Below are 20695 nucleotides of genomic sequence, written 5' to 3'. Positions count from 1 at the left end.
GTGAGACCCTGTTTCCAAATAAAAAAATATAAAATGGGTCTGGGAGTATAGCCCGGAGGTAGAAAGCCTCTGGGTTCCACCCCCAGTACCACCAAAAAAAAAAAAAAGAACAATATAATGGATTTATCTACTGCTGAGATGGTAACCAAGCCTCACTTTCAACGTGGCCACCCTGTTTCCATGAGGTTAGGGTGGCATTTTATTTTCAGATCATTACACTGTCTCACTAAGTTGCTGAGGCCGTCCTCCAACCTGTGATCCTCCTGTCTCAGTTTGTTAAGTACTAGGATTACAGGCATGAGCCGCTGACCCAGCTGTGTACCTCTTCTTAATAGGACACCTTTTTTTTTTTTTTTTTTTTGCGGTACTGGGGATGGAATCCAGGGGCATTCTACCTCTGAGCGACACCCCCAGCCCTAATTTTTATTCTTTTTTTTTTTTTTTGGTGGTACTAGAGGTGGAACCCAGGCTTTCTATCTCTGGGCTATACTCCCAGATCCATTTCTTAAAATATATTTTTATTTGGAAACAGGGTCTCACTAAGTTGCTGAGAGCCTCACTAAGTAGCTGAGGCTGGCTTCGAAACTGTGCAATCCTCCTGTCGCAGCCTCCCAAGCGCGGGGATTACAAGCGTGTGCCACGCCGGCTTATTCTTTATTTTTGAAACAGGGTCTCACTGAGTTGCAAAGGGCCTCACTAAGTAGCTGAGGCTGGCTATGAATCCGGATCCTCCTATCTCAGCAAGTGAACTAGGACTACAAGTGTGAGTCACCATGCCCAATTTGCAAATTTCTTAACTTCTAAAGTGGCTGTAATCTCTTTAGCAACCACACCTTTCTTGGTCTCAATTTCACATGTGCTTTTCTGGCTACCCTGAAAACTTTAAAAAGTTTTCTGCTCTGCTTTCTGTTCCCAATTTCTCCAGTACACGGAGTTAAAAGCTGCCAGCAACGCCCAGGCCGCCCCTTGGATGTTTCGCTGCTGTGAAATGTCCTCCTCTGGATTAAGAGTCCATCGCCTTTAAATGCAGCCTCATAGAAAGGAGAAAAATGTAGGTAAGTTCTTTGCCAGAAGGTAACAAATGTGAGCTCTACTCCATCTCCCTATACCTCCTCCCTGCCATCTGGAACCTCAGGAGCGCAGTGTTTCCGGTCCACATTCCTAATGGCATCTGGCCTCTGAGCTCCCACCAGAGCCACCCACTGAGCTCTGCGGACAGCACGCTAAGGCTTCTCCAGCCTGCATCTCCAAGTTTTTCAATTTCCTCCCACAAGCCAGTTCCAGAGTTTTCTCAGCCACGTGGTCAGGTTTAGACACAACAGCAACCCCACTTCTTGGTACCAATTTCTGTGAGTTTAAAAATTTTTTTTTATTTTTTCATTTCATTTTTATTTATTTTTTGAAGATTTAAAGAAGTTTATTAAAAAGATAGAAATACAGAAAATAGAAATACAGAAAATAGTTACAGCCCCATGCCAAGATGGCACGGGGTGGGGGTGGCCTGGGCCGACTCACCACTCCCCTTCGTTTCATTTTTAAATTTTTAAATTTTATTTCATTCACCAAAACACCTGGCGACAAGCACAATTTATTTATTTACTTTATTTATATATATATATTTTTTGTGGTACCAGGGATTGAACCCAGGGGTATTATTCTACCTCTGAGCTACACCCCCAGCCCTGTTTTTATTTTTTAATTTTTTTTTTTGTGGGTCTGGGGATGGAACCCAGGGGCATTTGACCTCTGAGCTATACCCCCAGCCCTTTTTTTTTTTTTTTATTCTTTATTTTGAAACAAGGTCTTACTGAGTTGCAGAGGGCCTCACTAAGTAGCTGAGGCTGTCCTCAAACTGTGATCCTCTTGTCTCAGCCTCCCAAATGCTGGGATTACAAGCGTGTGCCACCACGCCCAGCTACCCAGTCCTATTTTTATTCTTTATTTTCAAACAGGATCTCAGTGAGTTGCAAAGGGCCTCACTAAGTAGCTGAGGCTGCCTTCGAACCACGATCCTCCTGTCTCAGCCTCCCAAGCGTGCGCTACCACGCCTGGCCTCAACAAGCACAATTTAGAAGGTTTATTTGGGCTCACAGTATTGGAGGTGTAGTCTGTAACGGACTGTCTCCAAGGAAGAAACAGCTGAGCTGCTGGACCGCAAGGAGCGATGGAGAAAAAGCTGCTCTCAGCTCATGGCAGCCCAGAAACGGAGAGGGAGTGAGAGGAAGTGGCCGGGGACCAATACAGTCCCCGAGGCCACGTCCCCGGGGCCCCATCACTTCCAGCCATGACCCACCTCTGAACCTGCTATACTACACAGGAGGTTTTGGGGAACATTTCAAATCCAGACCGATAACGAGTCCCCACGGAGATCCCCGTCTTCGTGAGGATGGCGATCCTTGTCAGCTCTTCCCTCGCCCCCTCACCCCGGGTCCATTGTTGGGCTGCACAGGCTTGTGGGGTTGTTCAGAGTTTTCTAACATTGTTCAGCGTCTAAGCAGCAGCTTGAACTGGGAAGGGGTGGATGGAATTTCCTGAATGAGTGACTGACCGGCTTACTGAGAGAGTGACTCAGTAAGATGACCAAGCACAGGCCGGGCCGGGGCGCACTCATGTAACTCAGCACTTGGAGGCCGAGACAGCAAGATCGCAGGTTTAAGGCCTCAGCCACTTATCAAGGCCCTCCACAACTTAGTGAGACTCTGTTGCAAAATAAAAACTAAAAAGGGCTGGGGTTTATCTCAGAGGTAGAGCCCTCGGTTCAATCTCCAGTTTAAAAAAAAATAACAGCAGAGGAAAAATTTTGGATATTGTGGCAGATTGTGTCGCAGGACTGTCTGAATCCAGGGAAGCTGGTGAGACATGGCAGGCCCTGAGGGGTGCTGGCCTCCACCTGGACCACCGATGTTTGGCCGTTTTCTGCACCCCCACTTGTCCGGGTGACCCTGGACAAGGTGCTTCCTCGTGGTAGATTTTAGTTTCCTCACCAGTGAAATGGGGACTGTGTTAGGGACATCATGGGGGTTAATTAATTTATAGTACTGAGATTGAACCCGGGGGCATTCTGCTTCTGAACTACACTCCAGTCCTGTTTTTTCATTCTTTATTTTGAAACAGGGTCTCACTAAGTTGCTGAGGCTGGCCACAAACCTGCCATCCTCCTGTGTCAGCCTCCCAAGTACTGGGATTACACGTGTGCACCACCACCACGCCTGGCTCTTATTTTTATTTTGAATTTTGAAATGGGATCTTGCTAGGTTGCTGAGGTTCCTCCTAAGTTGCTGTGGCTCAGTTCGAACCTGTTTTAGTCTCCCAAGGATTGAGATTAGCAGCGGGTGCTGCCAGGTCTGGTTTGTGGGAATCCTTTGAGTTGATACCTGTGCAGTTTGCTCTCAGGCCTGAAGGGGAGCAGGTTAGGAGAGGGGGGAGCCTGATGCTGCAGGTCCAGCGTTAGAAGCAGGGCTGGAGAAGGTCACTTCTGGAGATGGAGGGGTGGGAAGGCACGGGGAGGGACAGCTTCCCAGTGCCTTCCCACCCCTCCTCTACTCACAAGCCACAGCCTCCTCCACTCACACAGAATGACAGGCATGAAGAAGGACCAGATGAGCGCATCTGGACAGTTGTCATGGCAACTGGCTCCCTGCTAGGAACCTCCTGGAAAAGGTTTAGGGGTCTGGAGAACACCAGGACCCGCGTGGCTCTTTGGGTCATGGCTCTGTCCAGCCGGCACTCCCAAGTGCTGCGTCACTTCCAGACCCACAAGGGAGCCGTGTGCAGTCCATTGTGCAAGAGGCCATTTTGTCCTGGTGACCCCAGGCTGGTAGAGTCACCGGAGCACAAGTGCAGCCTGGGAGATGACGGGCACAAGATGGCATTTCTTGAGAACTTCAGTGTGGGCTGTGCTTAGCAACGCCTGGGGGCAGCTCAGAGCCTGGAGCCAGTGCTTCAGAAGGTGAGGCTTCAAGGCAAACATCATTCCATAGCTGGACGTGGTGGGGTGCACTTGGAATGCCAGTATTTGTGAGGCCGGGAAGGAGGATCGCAGATTCGAGGACAGTCTCACCGACTTAGTGAGACCCTGTTTCAAAAAATAAAAAGGAGAGAGGGGAAAAGAGAATGGGGAACATTTCAAATCCAATCTATAACAACCCCCCACTGGGATTCCAGTCTTCATTAGCTGTCCTAGAAAGAAGCAGTGCAGAGGAGGGGTTGGCATGACTACTGCTGGGGACCAGGAAGAAAAAGAAGGACAGGTGGTTTTTTTTTTTTTTTTGGTACTGGGGTTCCTGGAAGCCCTTCTACCTCCGGGCTACACTCCCAGACCTATTTTTACATTTTTATTTGGAAACAGGGTCTCCTAAGCCAGCGCGTGAGGCTGGCTTCGAACCTGCGCCATCCTCCTATCTCTGCCTCCCAAGCGCGGGGATTACAAGCGTGCGCCACCACGCCCGGCATTAGGACAGGTGTTTGATGTTCACTGTGACACTGTGTGGCTGGGTGACCGAAGCCCTTTGCAGAAATTCAGGAGTCCTCAAGTCCCCAGGCAAGTGTTTCATGCAACAGAATAAAAGGATCGTGAGCATAAGACTAGCTGCTGTAAGTGGCAACATTCTGATTTTGCTTAAAATGGCCAAATTCGAAGAATCCTCACCACCTAGTCATGTCCCCTCTGCCCCACGCCCTCCCCCACTTCAGGCCCAGTGGGGTCTCACCTTTTGAGGTCATGAGAGAATCATCAGAATCCTGGGAAGTGCCTGGGGTGGAATAAAACAGGATCTGGTCAGAGCCCAGAAGAGATGCAGCAAAAGAGGGAATCACGGGGTGGCTGAGATCCCCATGGGCCTCCTTACACTCCCGTGGGCCTCCTTATACTCCCGTGGGCCTCCTTACACTATCAAGGGCTTCAGGGATCACCCGCCCATTCCCCTGCATACTTACTGTGGGACTGAACGTAGCCTCCTTTTCCATCTGTGGGAAGAAAACAACCTGAGAGAGGCCAGGGAGGAGGCAGGACCATGAGGGCCTGGAGAAACCCTAGACCTCAGGGAACTTTCCAGAACTGTGCTTGCAGACCCAGGGAAGAATCAGAAAACACGAGGAAAATATGTGTACGGGGAGCAGACAAACTGCCTTCCTGGAGGTCTCACCTCAGGGCAACCATACCCCCCTTTTTTGTGTGATACTGGGGGATTGAACCCAGGGGCATTCTACCTCCAGCCCTATTTTTTATTCTTTATTTTGAAACAGGGCCTCAGTAAGTTGCGGAGGGCCTCACTAGGTAGCTGAGATTGGCCGCGATCCTGCAATCCTACTGTCTCAGCCTCTCAAGTACTGGGATGACAAGCCTGCGCCACCATGTCCGCTGCTGGTCACCTTCTGACCTGTGACTTTTGGCAGTCAGGTCTCAATCACCAGAAGCCATTCAGTTGGAAATTAAAAATAAAACACCAGCCGGGCGTGGTGGGTACGCTTGTCATCCCAGCATGCGGGAGGCTGACTGGAGGATCGCGGTTCGCGGACAGCCTCAGCTACTTAGTGAGGCCCTCTGCAGCTCAGTGAGACCCTGTTTCAAAATAAAGAATAAAAAAGAGGGCAGGGGATGTAGCTTGGAGGCCAAATGCCCCTGGGTCCCATCCCCAGACCTGCAAAATAAATAAATAAATAAATAAATAAATAAAAAAACCAACTGTCCTTCATTTTCCATGTACTTTACAAAAGAGGTTAGTAAACAGGACCCCAGACTACATATCATATATGAGAGGATGATAGTTCCAATTATAGAGATGGGTTTGCTTCTCTTTGTGGTTTGGAACCTCCCATGGGACAAGAACACTGACCCTGAGCCTTCCTTACCTGCACTCCTCCTCCTCCTTCTTCTCCTCCTCCTCCTCACAGCAGCCCCCACGGCTACAATGACCACAATCAAAATGACAAACGGGAAAACGACGATGCCCACGACGCGCAGGGTGGACTGAGGAGGCTCTAAGGAAAGAGGGAGGGCAGGGTGACCCCAGCTCTCAGCCCTGACCCTGCCGAGGTCCCGGGCGCCTCCCGCTCTCCTGACACCAGGCTCTGTGCCCACAGCCCTGCTCACCCCATCTCAGGGTGCGGGGCTCAGGCAGCCCCTCATGATCCACGTGGCACGTGTATCTCTGCTCCTCCCCAGAAGGCACCGGCACAGCCGCCCACTTCTGGAAGGTTCCATCCCCCGCAGGCCTGGTGGCCACAGTCTCCATGTCCTGGGTCTGGTCCTGCCCGTCCCGCTGCCAGGTGAGGCTGATGTCGGCAGGGTAGAAGCCCAGGGCCCAGCACCTCAGGGTGACGCCCCCGTCAGGTCTGGGGTGGCGGCTCACGTGTGTCTCTGGGGCATCTGAGGGAAGAGTCAGGAAATTCAGGCATTTTGTATTTTCTTATTCGGCCACCGAGACAGTGCCCATGTGACCATTCTGAGAATGGACAGGACAACCAGGGTGGGGGAGGGGCAGAGAACCCCAGACACCAGGTATCTGGGATAATCTATTCTTCAGAAAGCTCTCAGATCAGGGTGAGACAGCCCAAGGTAGGAGGCTCCAGGTCTCTGAGGGTGGGTGGAACAGGAAGCGATCCTTGTCTTGACTTGGGTGGTACAATGAATTAGAAAAAAACAAAATCCGACCTCCAGAGACACCGGGTGTGAGAGAGAAGTCTGAGGGGGAAAAGTTCCCCACGGTTCCCAAAGCCTCTGCTAGAGTCATAGAGAATCACTGGTTAGTTATTTCAAGAATGTTCTCCCTCTCATCCAGGAGAGATAGATTCTTTTTTTTTTTTTTTTTGCGGTACTGAGGATGGGACCCAGAGGCATTCTACCTCCGAGCTACACCCCCAGCCCTATTTTTAAATTATTTTGAAACAGGGTCTTACTGAGTTAGAGGGCCTCACTAAGTAGCTGAGGCTGTCTGCGAACCGCTATCCAGTCTCAGGCTCCTGAATACTGGGATTACAAGCGTGTGCCACCACGCCCGCCAGGCAGCTGGATTCCTTAATCGTCTCTGAGGGAAACGGGTCCTCTGAGGAAGTCACTTCCCAGGACTGGATCTGGAAACGCAGGCCGACTCCCAGAGAGGAGGGGTTTTCTGACCTCGATCTCATTTTCCTCTGTCCCCAGTGATGGGGACTGAATCCAGAGCCCCGTTTCTGCTGGGAAAACTCTACCACTGATGTGCATCGTCTGCGCTTCCCTTTATTTCTTGTGGGTCGCGGCCTGAGGGACACAGGGTCGTCGTTCTGCGGCTCCTGGTACCTGTGCGCAACAGCGCCTCCTTCCCCAGCTCCAGGTATCTGTGGAGCCAATTCACGCACTCCCCCTCCAGGTAGGCCCTCTGGTGCTCCGTGTCGCCGGTCTCCTCGCTCTTACGCCGGGAGATCTGAGCCGCCGTGTCCGCCGCCGTCCAGGAGCGCAGGTCCTCGTTCAGGGTGAGGTAATCGGCGCCGTCGTAGGCGAACTGCTCGTAGCCGCGCAGGAGGCTGCCATCGGGCCCGGAGTCGCAGCCATAGCTCCACTGAATGCTGTGAGAGACTGGGCGTGCCCAGGGCTGGTCACGCCCCTCAGAGCCACGCCCCGCAGAGCCACGCCCCCGAGACCAGCCCGCGCGCAGCCATAGGTCCACTGAATGCTGCGAGGGACTGGGCGTATCCGGTTCGCCACGCCCCCAGAGCCACGCCCTCCAGAGCCACGCCCTCCAGAGCCACGCCCCGCGACCAGCCCCGCGCGCAGCCATAGGTCCACTGAATGCTGCGAGGGACTGGGCGTGTCCGGTTGGCCACGCCCCCAGAACCACGCCCTCCGTAGCCACGCCCCGCGACCAGCCCCGCGCGCAGCCATAGGGCCACTGAATGATTTGAGGGTCTGGGCGTGTCCGGGTTAGCCACGCCCACCAGAACCACGCCCGCCAGAGCCACGCCCCGCGATCAGCCCCGCGCGCAGCCATAGGTCCACTAAATGTTTTTAGGGACTGGGCGTGTCCGGGTTGGCCACGCCCACCAGAGCCACGCCCCCGCGATCTGCCAGCGCGCTGTGCAAACCATTCCGAAACCCACGTGGAGGCTCAGGAGGGGTCCTGACCTGCGGTCCTGGCCAGGGTCACTCACCCGAGTCACTCTGATTGTAGTAGCGGAGCAGAGTCCGGAGGTTCACCCGGAAGCTCTGGGCGACGGTCCTGGCGTGCTTCGTCTCCCGGTCCCAATACTCCGGCCCCTCCAGCTCCATCCACGGCGCCCGCGGCTCCACCCGCGGGTTGGCAGCGTCGCTGTCGAAGCGCACGAACTGCGTGTCGTCCACGTAGCCCACTGTTAGGTACCGGGGCTGCCTGCGGCCAGGCAGGGACACGGCCGTGTGGAAATATCTCAAGGAGTGGCGACCTGGGGGCGGGAGGAGCTAAGATCCTGCGCGACCCTCCCCGGCGCGGGACCCCCCATCCCAGGTTAATGGAGTCGGGGTTCGACAGCCAGAAATAGAGCTACAATGCAGCCCCAGGGGCGTTCTACCTCCGAGCTATCTATCCCCCAGGCCTATTTTTTAGGCATTTTACTTTTTTGAAAAGGATCTCAGTCATTTGCAAAGGGCCTTGCTAAGTAGCTGAGGCTGTCGCGAACCGCCATCCTCGACTCTCCTCCTCCCGACTGCTGGGATTACAAACCCGCTCCACCACGCCCGGCTTTTACTTTTTGTTTCCAAACAGGGTCTCGCTCGGTTGCGGAGGGCCTCACGCGGTTGCTGAGGCTGCCTTCGCAATTGGCATCTCCCTGTCTCAACCCCCCGAGTCCTGGAATCACAGGCGCGCCCGCCACGCCTGGCTGTGAGTGACAGCTCCTCTGGGCTAGAGAGACCACATTGTCTGTAAGGTCTGAGAAGCGTTGGGGGACCCCGGAGAGGCGTCCGGCCGGGGAGGCTGTCCCCCCTGTTCTCCGCCGGAGAGGTCGTTTCCCTCCCTGCCCCGCACTCACCCGTCCGGGCCTCCAACTGGATCTGGGTGCCCGAGAGCAGCAGCAGAACCACTCGGAGCGCGAAAAGCCCCATTCTTGGAAATAGGGAGCCCCAAGACTCTGGCCCGTGATCCAGTGTGGAGTCTCTGGTGGTGATTGGCTCCTCTAGGGCCTGACGCGCAATGGGAGTGGGGCCTGGGACGCGTCATGAGTATCCAGGAAGAAGGAGCTGAGACTGGTTACTGGGACAAGAAAAACAACTCATTTGTGGTTCGCTGGGTGCTCTGTTTAAATTATTAGGAATGTCAGGCTCCCTGCCCCTGGCGCCTTCCCTTTCCGCTGACCCCTTCTCCTGCACCAAGCACTCTGCCACACGGTCTCCCGAAGTCCAGGGGAAGAACTGAGCGCAGATACACTGTCCACGTGGGGCGGGGCTGGGGCTGGGGGTCGGGTATCTTCCGAGAAATAGAAAGTAGAGCAGGGCGTGTTGGCGCACGCTTGTAATCCCAGCATTCCGGAGGCTGAGACCCGAGGATCGCGGTTCGCGGACAATTTAGTGAGACCCTGTTTCAAAATAAAAAATAAAAAATAGGGCAGGGTGTGTAGCTCGGAGGTAGAATGTCTCTGGGTTTCATCCCCAGACTCGCAAAACAAACAAACAAACAAACAAAGGACAACAGTTTCAAAGAAAGCCTCAGCAATTTGGCGAGACTCAGTAACTTAGCAAGACTGTGTTTCAAAATAAAAATAAAAAGTAATATTTATTTATTTATTTATTTATTTATTTATTTATTGGTACTGGGGGTGGAAGCCAGGAGCCTTCTACCTTTGGGCTACACTCCCAGACTTATATTTATATTTAATTTGGTAACAGTGTCTCACCAAGTTGCTGAGAACCTCACTAAGTAGCTGAGGCTACCTTTAAACCTCCTGTCTCAGCCTCCCAAATACTGGGATTACAAGCGGGTGCCACCACGCGCCTGGCTCCCAGTACAATTTTTTTTTTTTTTTTTTTTTTTGTGGTGCTGGGGTTCCTGGAAACTCTTCTACCTCCGGGCTACACTCCCAGACCCCCTCCTTTTTTTTTTTTTAATTTGGAAACAGGGTCTCTTAAGCCAGCACGACTGGCTTCAAACCAGCCCGATCCTCTTGTCTCTGCCTCCCAAGAGTAGGGATTACAAGTGTGCACCACCACGCCCGGCTCCCAGAACAATTTTAAAAGAAAGAAAGAAAGGAAGGAAGAAGAAACAGTAGCTGGGCCCCAGGCTGGCACCGGTGTCCCCCTCCTGGCTCCTCCTCCATGCCCCTGCTCCCCCTCCCCAGCCGGCGTCTCCCCTGGGCCTCCCTTTTCTCCGGCAATTCTTCCAGAATTGTCCTGGGCTTTGGTGATGATGAGTAGCCTTGACCACTGCCCCTCACTCCCTCCGCTGCCCCCTGGGCCTGCCCCCCTGCTCCGGCGCCCTCCTCGGGCCTGGGACTCGGCTGGTGGGGGTCTGCGGGCAGCCCGCGCTCCTGTCCACCCCAGCACCCCGGCCCCTCGTCCATCCCAGCAGGCGGGGTGTGCTCCGTGGCGGGTGGTGAACCACTCCAGGTGTTAACTGTCTCGCAGAGTCCCCCTGGCCAGCGGGGAGCTTGCGAGGTGGCGGAGCCAGACCCAGGCCAGGGCTTCAGGAGAGGCAGCAAGGCCGTCAGGAGAGCATGGTGGGCGCTCATGGCGTGCGATCGTGGCGTGGCGTGTGGCAGGCGAGGCCGTGGGTATATTGTGTCACGGGGGCGTGTGTGCCGCGTGGTCAGGGATGAGCAGGAGAGCTGGCAAGCGCTCTGGAGCGGAACCAGCCAATCTTGACAGCTGTCCCCTCAGCATCCTTGGACCAGCTCATGAGCCAGAGGCTGAGGGGGCTAAATAAAAACAAACGCAGATAGAGCAGGTCCCGGTGGCCGTTTGTAATCCCAGTACTTGGGAGGCAGAGACAGGAGGGTCGCAGGATCCAGGCCAGCTGCAGCTACTTAGTGAGGCCCTCCGAAACTCAGTGAGGCTCTGTTTCAAAATGAATAAAAAATAGGGCTGGGGGCTAGACATGGTGGTGCACGCCTGTAAACCCAGCATTTGGGAGGCTGAAACAGGAGGATCGCGGTTTGCAGACAGCCTCAGGTACTTAGGCCCTTTGCAACTCAGTGAGACCCTGTTTCAAATGTAATCCCAGCATTCGGGAGGCTGACTGAGACCTGGAGGATCGCGGTTTGCGGACAGCCTCAGCTACTTAGTGAGCCCCTCTGCAACTCAGTGAGACTAGGTTTCAAAATAAAGAATAAAAAATAGGGCAGGGGATGTAGCTTGGAGGTCAAATGCCTCTGGGTTCCATCCCCAGACCCGCAAAAAAAAAGACTAAAACATAGGGTTGGGGGTGTAGCTCGGAGGTAGAATGTCCCTGTGGTACTTCCATCCCCAGGACTACAAAAACAAACAAACAAAAAGCCTTTTTGCTTTTGAAAATGTGGCTCTTAGGCATCGTAGGGCGTATGCATCTGATCTGTGGCTCGGCCGCCCTTAGGACCGGGTTGCTCCGGGCCGCCCCCAGCGCCTGGACACAGCGGTCTGGCTGCGGCCACGGCGGCTGCGGTCTGTGCATCCCCACCCGGCAGAGCCCGGCCCGCGGACAGCGGCCACCAGGTGGCGCCATCGCAGCGCCTGGCCGAGCCTCCGCGATCGCCAGGAACCTGAGGAGAACCGCATGTCCTCTTCGGATGGTAATAGTGGTTTTCTCTCGAATTATTTTTTAGAACGGAGGTCCTTTGTCTTGTCTTCCTTCCAGTCCTTTGGACTTTTTTTTTTTTTTTTGCCGTACTGGGTGTACTGAGGATGGAACCCAGGGGCATTCTACCCCCAAGCTCTACCCGCAGCCCCCCCCCTTTTTTTTTTTTTTTTGCGGGTCTGGGGATGGAACCCAGGGGTATATGACCTCCGAGCTACACCCCCTGCCCAATTTTTTATTCTGTATTTTGAAACAGGGTCTCACTGAGTTGCAAAGGGCCCCACTAAGAAGCTGAGGCAGTCCTCGAACCGCGACCCTCCGGTCTCAGCCTCCCGAATGCTAGGCTTACAAGCGTGCGCCACCACGCCCGGCTCTATTTTTTTTTCTTTTTAAATTTATTTGGAAACAGGATCTCACTAGGTTGCTGAGTCTCATTGCTGTGGCTGGTGTGTGTGTGTGTGTGTGTGTGTGTGTGTGTGTGTGTGTGTGTGTGTGATGGTACCCAAGGGTATTCTACCTCTGAATTAGAATGCCCCAATCCTATTTTATTGTTTATTTTGAACCAGGGTCTTCTTAAGTGGCAGGGCGTCGTGTAGACAAGCTGGCTGTGCACCTGAGATCCCGGTGTCTCAGCCTCCCAAATACAGGGATGTTTACAGGCCTGCACCACTGTGCCCAGCCTAGAGACTGTTCCAAAATAAAGAATAACAAAGAAGGGCTGGGGGTGTGGCTTGGGAATTGACCCTCCCTGAATTGGGGTTCAATATCCCTGAGGGAGGGAGGGAGGAACTGATTTAATTGTTTAAGCCTGTGCATTTGTGAGGGGCAGGGTATTCTGGGGCTTGAATCCAGGGCATTTTACCTCTGAGCAACACACCCAGCCCCTCCGCACTATTTGTGGTACTGCGGTAGAACTCACCAGCGTCCTACACTAAGCCACAACCTCAGCCCTGCTTTATTTTTCATTTTGAAAGTGTCTCGCTAAATTGCCCGATTGTCCTTGAACCTATGATCCTCCGGTCTCCGCCTCCTAAGACTGAGGGTGCATGTGTGAGCCTGGCTACCCCCAGAGCTATTTTTTTCCCTTGCGGGTTTGAGGATGGAAACCAGGGGCATTCAACCTCTGAGCTACACCCACTGCCCTATTTTTTATTCTTTAATTTGAACAGGGTCTCGCTAAGTTGTGGAGGGCCTCACTAAGTAGCTGAGACTGTCCACCAACTGCCATCCTCTGGTCTCAGTCTCATGAATGCCAGGATTACAAGCGTGCGCCACCACGCCTGGCTCCCCCAGATTATTTATTTATTTATTTATTTATTTATTTATTATTTATTTATTTATTTTTGCAGTCCTGGGGATGGGATTCAGGCACATTCTACCTCCAAGCAACATCCCCAGCCCTATTTTTTTTTTTTTTTGCAGGTCTGGGGATGGAACCCGGGGCGTTCGACCTCTGAGCTACACCCCCTGCCCTATTTTTTATTTATTCTTTATTTTGAAACGGGGTCTCACTGAGTTGCAAAGGGCCTCACTAAATAGCTGAGGCTGTCTGCGAGCCGCGATCCTACGGTCTCAGCCTCCCCAATGCTGGGATTACAAGCGTGCACCACCACGCCGGCCCCAGCCCTAGTTTTTATTTTTTATTTTGAAACAGGGTCTCACTGAGTTGCAGGGCTCCTAAGTAGCTGAGGCGGCCTGTGAACCGCGATCCTCCTGTCTTAGCCTTTCAATTGCTGGGATTTATTTTCGAGATCAGGTCTCGCTGAGTTGCCGAGGTGGTACTTTTTTTTTTTTTTTTTTTTCTATCTGGGGTGGAGCCCAGGGCTTTCTACCTCCAGGCTATACTCCCAGTCGGAGGTTGTTCTTGAACAACCCAAGTTTTCAGTCTTCTAAGTCCTGGGAATTCAGGTGTGCACCACCGCGCCGGCTCTACCAGCCACCTGTCAGTCACTGTGCCGCACGCGGGGACGCAGAGCGTAAGGACACTCAGTATCTAGTTGAGGGCGAGATCTGCGAAGCAGCGACTCGGGTTCCGAGCTCGCCAAAGCTCGCCCGGGGCTGCGGGAGTGAGCTCCGGAGCTCGCCGGCTGCTTCTGGTTTCACCCCCACCAGGCCAAGGGCTGAGAGCGGGAAACGTCCGCCTCTCCCCATCAGCTCCCAGCTCGGTCCGCTTCTCTGCAACAGTCTGCCATATTAAAAAAAAAAAAAAAAGGTCGGACGTAGTGGCGCACACTTGTAATCCCAGCGCTTGGGAGGCTGAGACAGGAGGATCGCACAGGTTCGAAGCCAGCCTCAGCTACTTAGTGAGGCTCTCAGCAACTTAGCGAGACCCTGTTTCCAAATAAAATTATATATATATATATATATATATATATATATATATATATATATATATATATATATCTGGGAGAATAGCCCGGAGGTAGAAGAGCCTCTGGGTTCCACCCCAGTACCCCCCCACACACACACACAAAGAGAGAAAGAAAAAGAAAGAAAGAAAGAAAGAAAGAAAGAAAGAAAAGAAAAGAAAAGAACAACAAAAACCAAGGGTCTGTCGCAGCCAAAATCAACACCCAAGAACTGAAACTCCGAAGTAGATTTCATTTGCTATGTCTGAAACAAGCTCAGTCAACTGTCCAGGAAAGGAATGTGTAAACGCGTTACAGCATGTGTAAATACCCGCAATTCTCAGTATTCGGGAGACTGAGACAGGATTGAAGGTTCGAGGCCAGCCTCAGCAATTTTTTGAGATCCTCGGTATCTTGGTGAGACCCTGTTTTAAAATAAAAAGAAGCCGGGCGTGGTGCTACACATTTGTAATCTCGGTCCTTGGGAGGCTGAGACAGGAGGATTGCGGGTTTGCAGCCAGCCTCAGCTGTTTAGTGAGGCCCTCTGCAACTCAGTGAGAGCCTGTTTCAAAATAAAGAATAAAATAGGGTTAGAGGTGTAGCTCAGAGGTAAAATGCCCCTGGATTCAATCCCCAGTACCACCAAAATAAATAAATAAATAAATAAATAAATAAATAAATAAATAAATAATAAAATGCTGGGTGTGTAGCTCAGCGGTATAAAGCCCCTGGGTTTGATCCTGATTACTAAAAATAAATAAATGACTAGGGATGTAGCTCACTGACTTCAATTCTCAGTATTAAAAATAAGTAGGCCGGACGTGGTGGCGCATGCTTGTAATCCTCGCGCTTGGGAGGCAGAGACAGGAGGATCGCGCAGGTTCGAAGCCAGCCACGCGTGCTGGCTTAGGAGACCCTGTTTCCAAATAAAAATGTAAAAATAGGTTTGGGAGTGTAGCCCGGAGGTAGAAGGGCTTCCAGGAACCCCAGTGCCACACACACACACACACACCAAAAAAAAAAAAAAAAAAAATTAAGTAAATAGCCAGGTGTGGAAGCACACACTTGTAATCCCAGTACTTGTGAGGCTGAGATAGGAGGATCGCGCAGGTTCAAATCCAGCCTCAGGAACTTAGTGAGACCCTGTTTCCAAACAAAATATAAAAGAGGTCTGGCCAACAGAATGGGAGAAGATTTTTACCACTTACACCTCCGATAGAGGACTAATATCTAGAATATACAGAGAACTCAAGAAACTCAACACACACACAAAAAAATCATCCAATAACAAAATGGGCAAATGAACTAAATAGACACTTCACGAAAGAAGAAATTCAAATGGCCAATAAATGCATGAAAAAATGCTCAACATCACTGGCAATCAGAGAGATGCAAATCAAAACTACCCTGAGATTTCACCTAACTCCAACTAGAATGGCGATCATTCAAAACACAAACAACAACAGATGCTGGCGAGGATGTGGAGAAGTGGGAACTCTAAGACATTGTTGGTGGGATTGCAAATTAGTGCAACCACTTTGGAAAACAGTATGGAGAATCCTCAGAAGAATGGGAACAAATCTACCATTTGATACAGCAATACCACTTCTGGGTATTTACCCAAAAGAAAAGAAACCAAACTAGCAAACTAATGCATGTGTATCTATGTTCATAGCTGCCCAATTCACCATAGCCAAACTATGGAACCAGCCAAGATGTCCATCAACAGATGAATGGATTACAAAACTGTGGGGTATGTACACAATGGAATTTTACTCAGCCATTAAAAAAAAAACTCAATTACACCATTTTTAGGGAAATGGATGGAAATGGAGGACATTATGCTAAGTGAGATTAGTCAGTCACAAAAAATAAGAAATCATATACTTTCCCTAATATGTGAGAGTTAGGGAGAAATGGGTCATAGGAGGAACTCTAGATGAAAAAGGAAATCCTATAGAGGAGCAAACAAGACAACCTAAAGGAGGAGAAAGGAGGGGGGGAGAAGGAAAATCTCTAAAACACACAATGTACTTAAATATATCGACGTCAACCACTAAGCCAAGCAAGGGAAGGAGGGATGGGGAGGGAATGGGGTGGGAATTGGGTAGGGGCTAAATTGGTGATGAGTACATGTATGTCTACACAATTTTTTATAATGCACCAATAAAAAGTAAAAAAAAACCACCAAAAATATAAAATAGGTCTGGTAGAAAGCCCCTGTGTTCCACTCCCAGTAGCACCAAATATATATATATATATATATATATATATATATATATATATATATATATATATGTAAGTAGTCGGGTGTGAAGGTGCACGCTTGTAATCCCAGTACTTGAGAAGCCTCTTTGCACAAGTTCAAAGCCAGCCTCAGCTACTTAGTGCGACCCTGTTTCCAAATAAAATATGAGAAAAATAGGTCTGAGAGTGTAGCCTGGAGGTAGAAAGCCTCTGGGTTCCACCCCCAGTACCACCACAAAAATAAATAGACAAATAAAAGAACTGTTCATTTGCTGTTGGCACTGAGCTGTAGGCTGTTTATGGTGGGGAAAACCCCAAACCTCAGCTCTGGCAGCTTTAGCGGGGCTCACTGCCACAGCCACGGGAGCCCCAGGCTTATCCCAGGCTTGGCCACAGCCCTGGGTCCAGGTGAAGGTTGGGAAGTGTCGAACACACCAGAGCGACAAGTCTGATTTTATAATTGCTAAAAACACTACGGACGCCGTTTTTGTTTTTCCCAGGAAATGGATGTTGCGTCCCAAGATGCAAGTTCCTGCGGGGCTGGAGTGAACTTACAGCGGCTACAAAGTTCCCCGTCAGCCGAGTGCTGATGCTCTCAGGACACAGTGCCTTTTTTTTTTTTTTTTTTGGTGTTACTGGGGGTGGAACCCAGAGGCTTTCTATCTCCGGGCTATACTCCCAGACCCATTTATATTTTATTTTGGAAACAGGGTCTCACTAAATTGCTGAGAGCCTCACTTAGTAGCTGAGGCTGGCTTCAAACCTGCGCGATCCTCCTGTCTCAGCCTCCCAAGCGCGGGGATTACAAGCGTGCGCCACCACGCTGGGCTAGGATACAGTTCCTTCTAAAGAGCCTGGGGCACACCTGTAATCCGTTATTGGGAGGCTGAGATAGGAGGATCTTAGGTTGGAGGCCAGTTGGCGCTAATTTAGCTAGCCCCTATTTCAAAATTTAAAAAATAAAAAGGGCTAAGGGTGTAGCTCAGTACCACAACACCCTTGGGCTCAACCCCCAGTAACACACACATCTGAGGAGTTACCTGACACGTTCCCTAAAAGTGACTTTACTGGACGACAAATCAAACTGCTCCAGGAGAAGAAAAGCCTTTCCAAAGCACAATGCGAGCCTCCCAGGAGAGCCGAGCCAGCCTGAGGATACTGAGGCTGGACAGGGCGTTCTCTGTATACTCGGGGGAAAATGACTTAAATTTCTTACCGTATTGTCAAGACAGCACTTAAGCAGGACGCTTACTGAGTGATATTTGTCTAAAAAGGCATACAAAACCAGAAAGCAGCAGGAGAGGTCCTGTTAAAGCGTGGATTTCTAGAAAGCACGGTCACAAAAACCCAGGCTGTGGGGGGTTCAAACAGAACACGAGCTGTTGATGATGCTGTTTACCCAAAACGTATTCCAATGTCCTGTTTTGTTAACGCCGAGTGTAAACAACTTGCTAATGAATGCCTATAGTTAATTCTGCTCTTATATATTACCACTAAGGGTGTGTGTGTGTGTGTGTGTGTGTGTGTGTGTGTGTGCGCATTTTGTGGCAAGGATACTGAGGCCTGAACTCAAGGGCATTCTACCTCCAACCTACACTCCCAGCCCTATTTTTACTTATAGGCTTCAAACAGGATCTCACATCTAAGTTGCAGATGGCCTCACAAGGTTGATGAGGCTGGATTACAAGTGTGCACCACCACGCCCAGCTATGAGCTAGTTTTTATATTGGTGGGTCTGGGAATGGAACCCAGGGGCATTTGACCTCCGAGCTACACCCCCTGCCCTATTTTTTATTCATTTTGAAACAGGGTCTCACTGAATTGCAGAGGGCCTAAGTAGCTGAGGCTGATTGCAAACCTTGATCATCTGGTCTCAGCCTCCATAATGCTGGGATTACAAGCGTGGGCCACCACACCCAGCTAGATATATTCTTATCTAGAATACTTTATCATTGAATGGAGGAACGTCTAGAACATCAAGTGTCTTTGGGTCAGAAAGTTCCTGAGCTTGTTGACTTATTTTTATTTATTTTTGTGGTACTGAGAATGGAACCTAGGGGCATTCTACCTCCGAGCTACACCCCCCACCCAGATTCTTTATTTTTTACTTTATTTTTTTGGTGGTACCTGGGGCGGAGCCCAGAGGCTTTTTACCTCCGGGCTATACTCCCATACTTCTTGTATTTTATTTGGAAACAGGGTTTAAGTTGCTGACAGCCTAAGTAGCTGAGGCTGGCTTCGAACCTGTGCGGTCCTCCTGTCTCAGTCTCCCAAGCGCTGGGATTACAAGCGTGCGCCACCACGCCTGGCTTTGGATTCTTTATTTTGAAACAGGGTCTCACTGAGTTGCAAAGGATCTCACTAAGTAGCTGAGGCTGCCTGGGAACTGCGATCCTCCTGTCTGAGCCTCCCAAATGCTGGGATCACAGGTGTGGGCCACCACACCCGGCAGCTGAGAAAAAATTTAAAAGTTAAAAAACAAAATGTTTGTGTGTGGTTACTGGAGAGTGAACCCAGAAGCATTCTACTTTGAGTTACACCCTTAGCCCCAGCAGTTCCCGGGCCAGCCTGGGCAATTTAGCGAGGCCTTCCACAACTTGGTGAGACTCTTTCGGGAAACGCTAGAGCTCAATTCCCAGCGACCACACTGCATGAGGAAGCAGGAGGGATGTGGCATTGGGGCCACGGCGCTGCAAACAGGAGCTGCTTAATGGGACCAACTGGTCTAGAGAATTCGGGATGTCCCTGCATAGTTGGAATACAAGATGGCAAGGACAAAGGGCAGGTTAGACAGAAATGGAACGAGGTGCTGAAATACCACAGAACAGAATCCAGCAAAGGGAAACAGTTAAACTTTGTTTATTTCTCTGGAAGATGGGGTGGATCCATCGCTGGCGACAGTAGCCTCAGCCTGCACCTTCTCCTCGGGAACGTGTTGGGCTGTGGTAGGCAAGGGCTGTGGTGGTTTGGAATCTGAGTGGACAAGAGAATTAGATAAGCAGAATTAGTTTTCTAAGACTGTGGCACTCCTTACACTATCCAGAACCTGCCTATGTGTCCTCTTCAGCGCCCCCCACACACACTTTTGCTGACCACCTCTCACCTGCCTGGTTCCCCAGCTGGGCCTCTGGCCGGTCCCCCCACAGCAGATGCCTGGGGTCATTGAGGAACCGCTGGCTGCGCTGGCACGTCAGGCAGGTCTGTACTGTCCAGCGCTGTCCCCTGCGGCCTAGGGTAAAGGTGGAAAAAGGAAGAGAATGCGCAAGCTTCTGAGAAGAAACGGTCTTTTGCAGCAGTCTTTCCCCCACCACTTTTCAGTAGGAATCCAGCTTAAATGTGAATTTCACATCAGGTTCTTGCATAAACTCACGTGTGTGTGTGTGTGTGTGTGTGTGTGTGTGTGTGTGTGTGTGTGAGAGATACTAGGGATAGAACACAGGGGCATTCTACCTCCTAGCTACACCCCCAGCCCTATTTTATTTTTATTTTGAAACAGGGTCTCTCTAGTTTGCTGAGAGCCTATTTTCTGAGGGTGACTGTGAACCTGCGATCCTCCCGTCTCAGTCTCCCAAGGGCAGGGATTACTGGCACCACTCCTGGCCGCGGTGGCCTAGGAAGGCAACCATCCTTCCATTGCCCCGGGAGGGGATAAAAGCCACGCCCAGGCCTTAGTTTGTCGGATCGCAGTTAGAAAGTTAACTCAGGGCTGGGAGAGCAGCCGCCTGCAAGCCCCTCCCCGGCCCCTCCCCGACGCCTGACCACGCCCCGCCCCCTCCCCGCCCCCTGACCACGCCCCGGCCCCTCCCCGCGTGGCCCCGCCCCCTCCCCGACGCCTGACCACGCCCCGGCCCCTCCCCGCGTGGCCCCGCCCCCGCCCCGCCGCCTGACCACGCCCCCGGCCCCTCCCCGCGTGGCCCCGCCCCGGCCCCTCCCCGCGTGGCCCCGCCCCGGCCCCTCCCCGCGTGGCCCGCCCCCGGCGTCGCCCGCGGTGGGCGCGCTCACGTCTCTGGCGCTGGGTGCAGGTGAGCCCGGGGATGAGGAGCGAGGAGCAGCCGCGACACAGCGTCCTCTTCACCGACGGGTCCCTGGGCGGGGGAGAAAGGCGGTCGGCCCCGCGCCCGCGCCCGCCCGCCGCCCGCCGCCCGCCGCCCGCGCCTCACCGTCGCAGGACGAGCCGCTTCGCGATGGTCTTCTCCGTGTGGCAGTAAAACCTGGCCAGCGCCTGGTTCTCGGGGTCCTGCGCCAGGACGCAGTGCGCGGCCTGCGGGCGGGCGGGGCGGTCGGTCGGGGGCTCGCGCCGCCCCCGGCCCCGCGCCCGCGCCCGCGCCTCACCTGGTACAGGAAGCTGAGCCTCTGGAAGGCCTCGCGGTCCTTCACGGGCCCCGCCAT

General features: G+C 52.0%; 1 protein-coding gene across 1 annotated transcript; it reads right to left on the bottom strand.

Annotated features, from left to right (window-relative positions):
* Positions 1-19154: 19154 nt before the first annotated feature.
* RPP21 (ribonuclease P subunit p21) lies at positions 19155-20695 on the bottom strand (the record flags this gene model as incomplete). Its single annotated transcript, XM_080710355.1, has 5 exons — positions 19155-19279; positions 19410-19535; positions 20309-20391; positions 20467-20567; positions 20639-20695. The coding sequence occupies 5 exons, from the start codon at positions 20693-20695 to the stop codon at positions 19155-19157; spliced, it is 492 nt and encodes a 163-aa protein (XP_080566481.1).

This window comes from Muscardinus avellanarius (assembly GCF_963383645.1).
Source record: "Muscardinus avellanarius genome assembly, chromosome: 14".
NCBI lineage: Eukaryota > Metazoa > Chordata > Mammalia > Rodentia > Gliridae > Muscardinus > Muscardinus avellanarius.
This window is presented reverse-complemented; position numbering and strand designations above follow the sequence as displayed.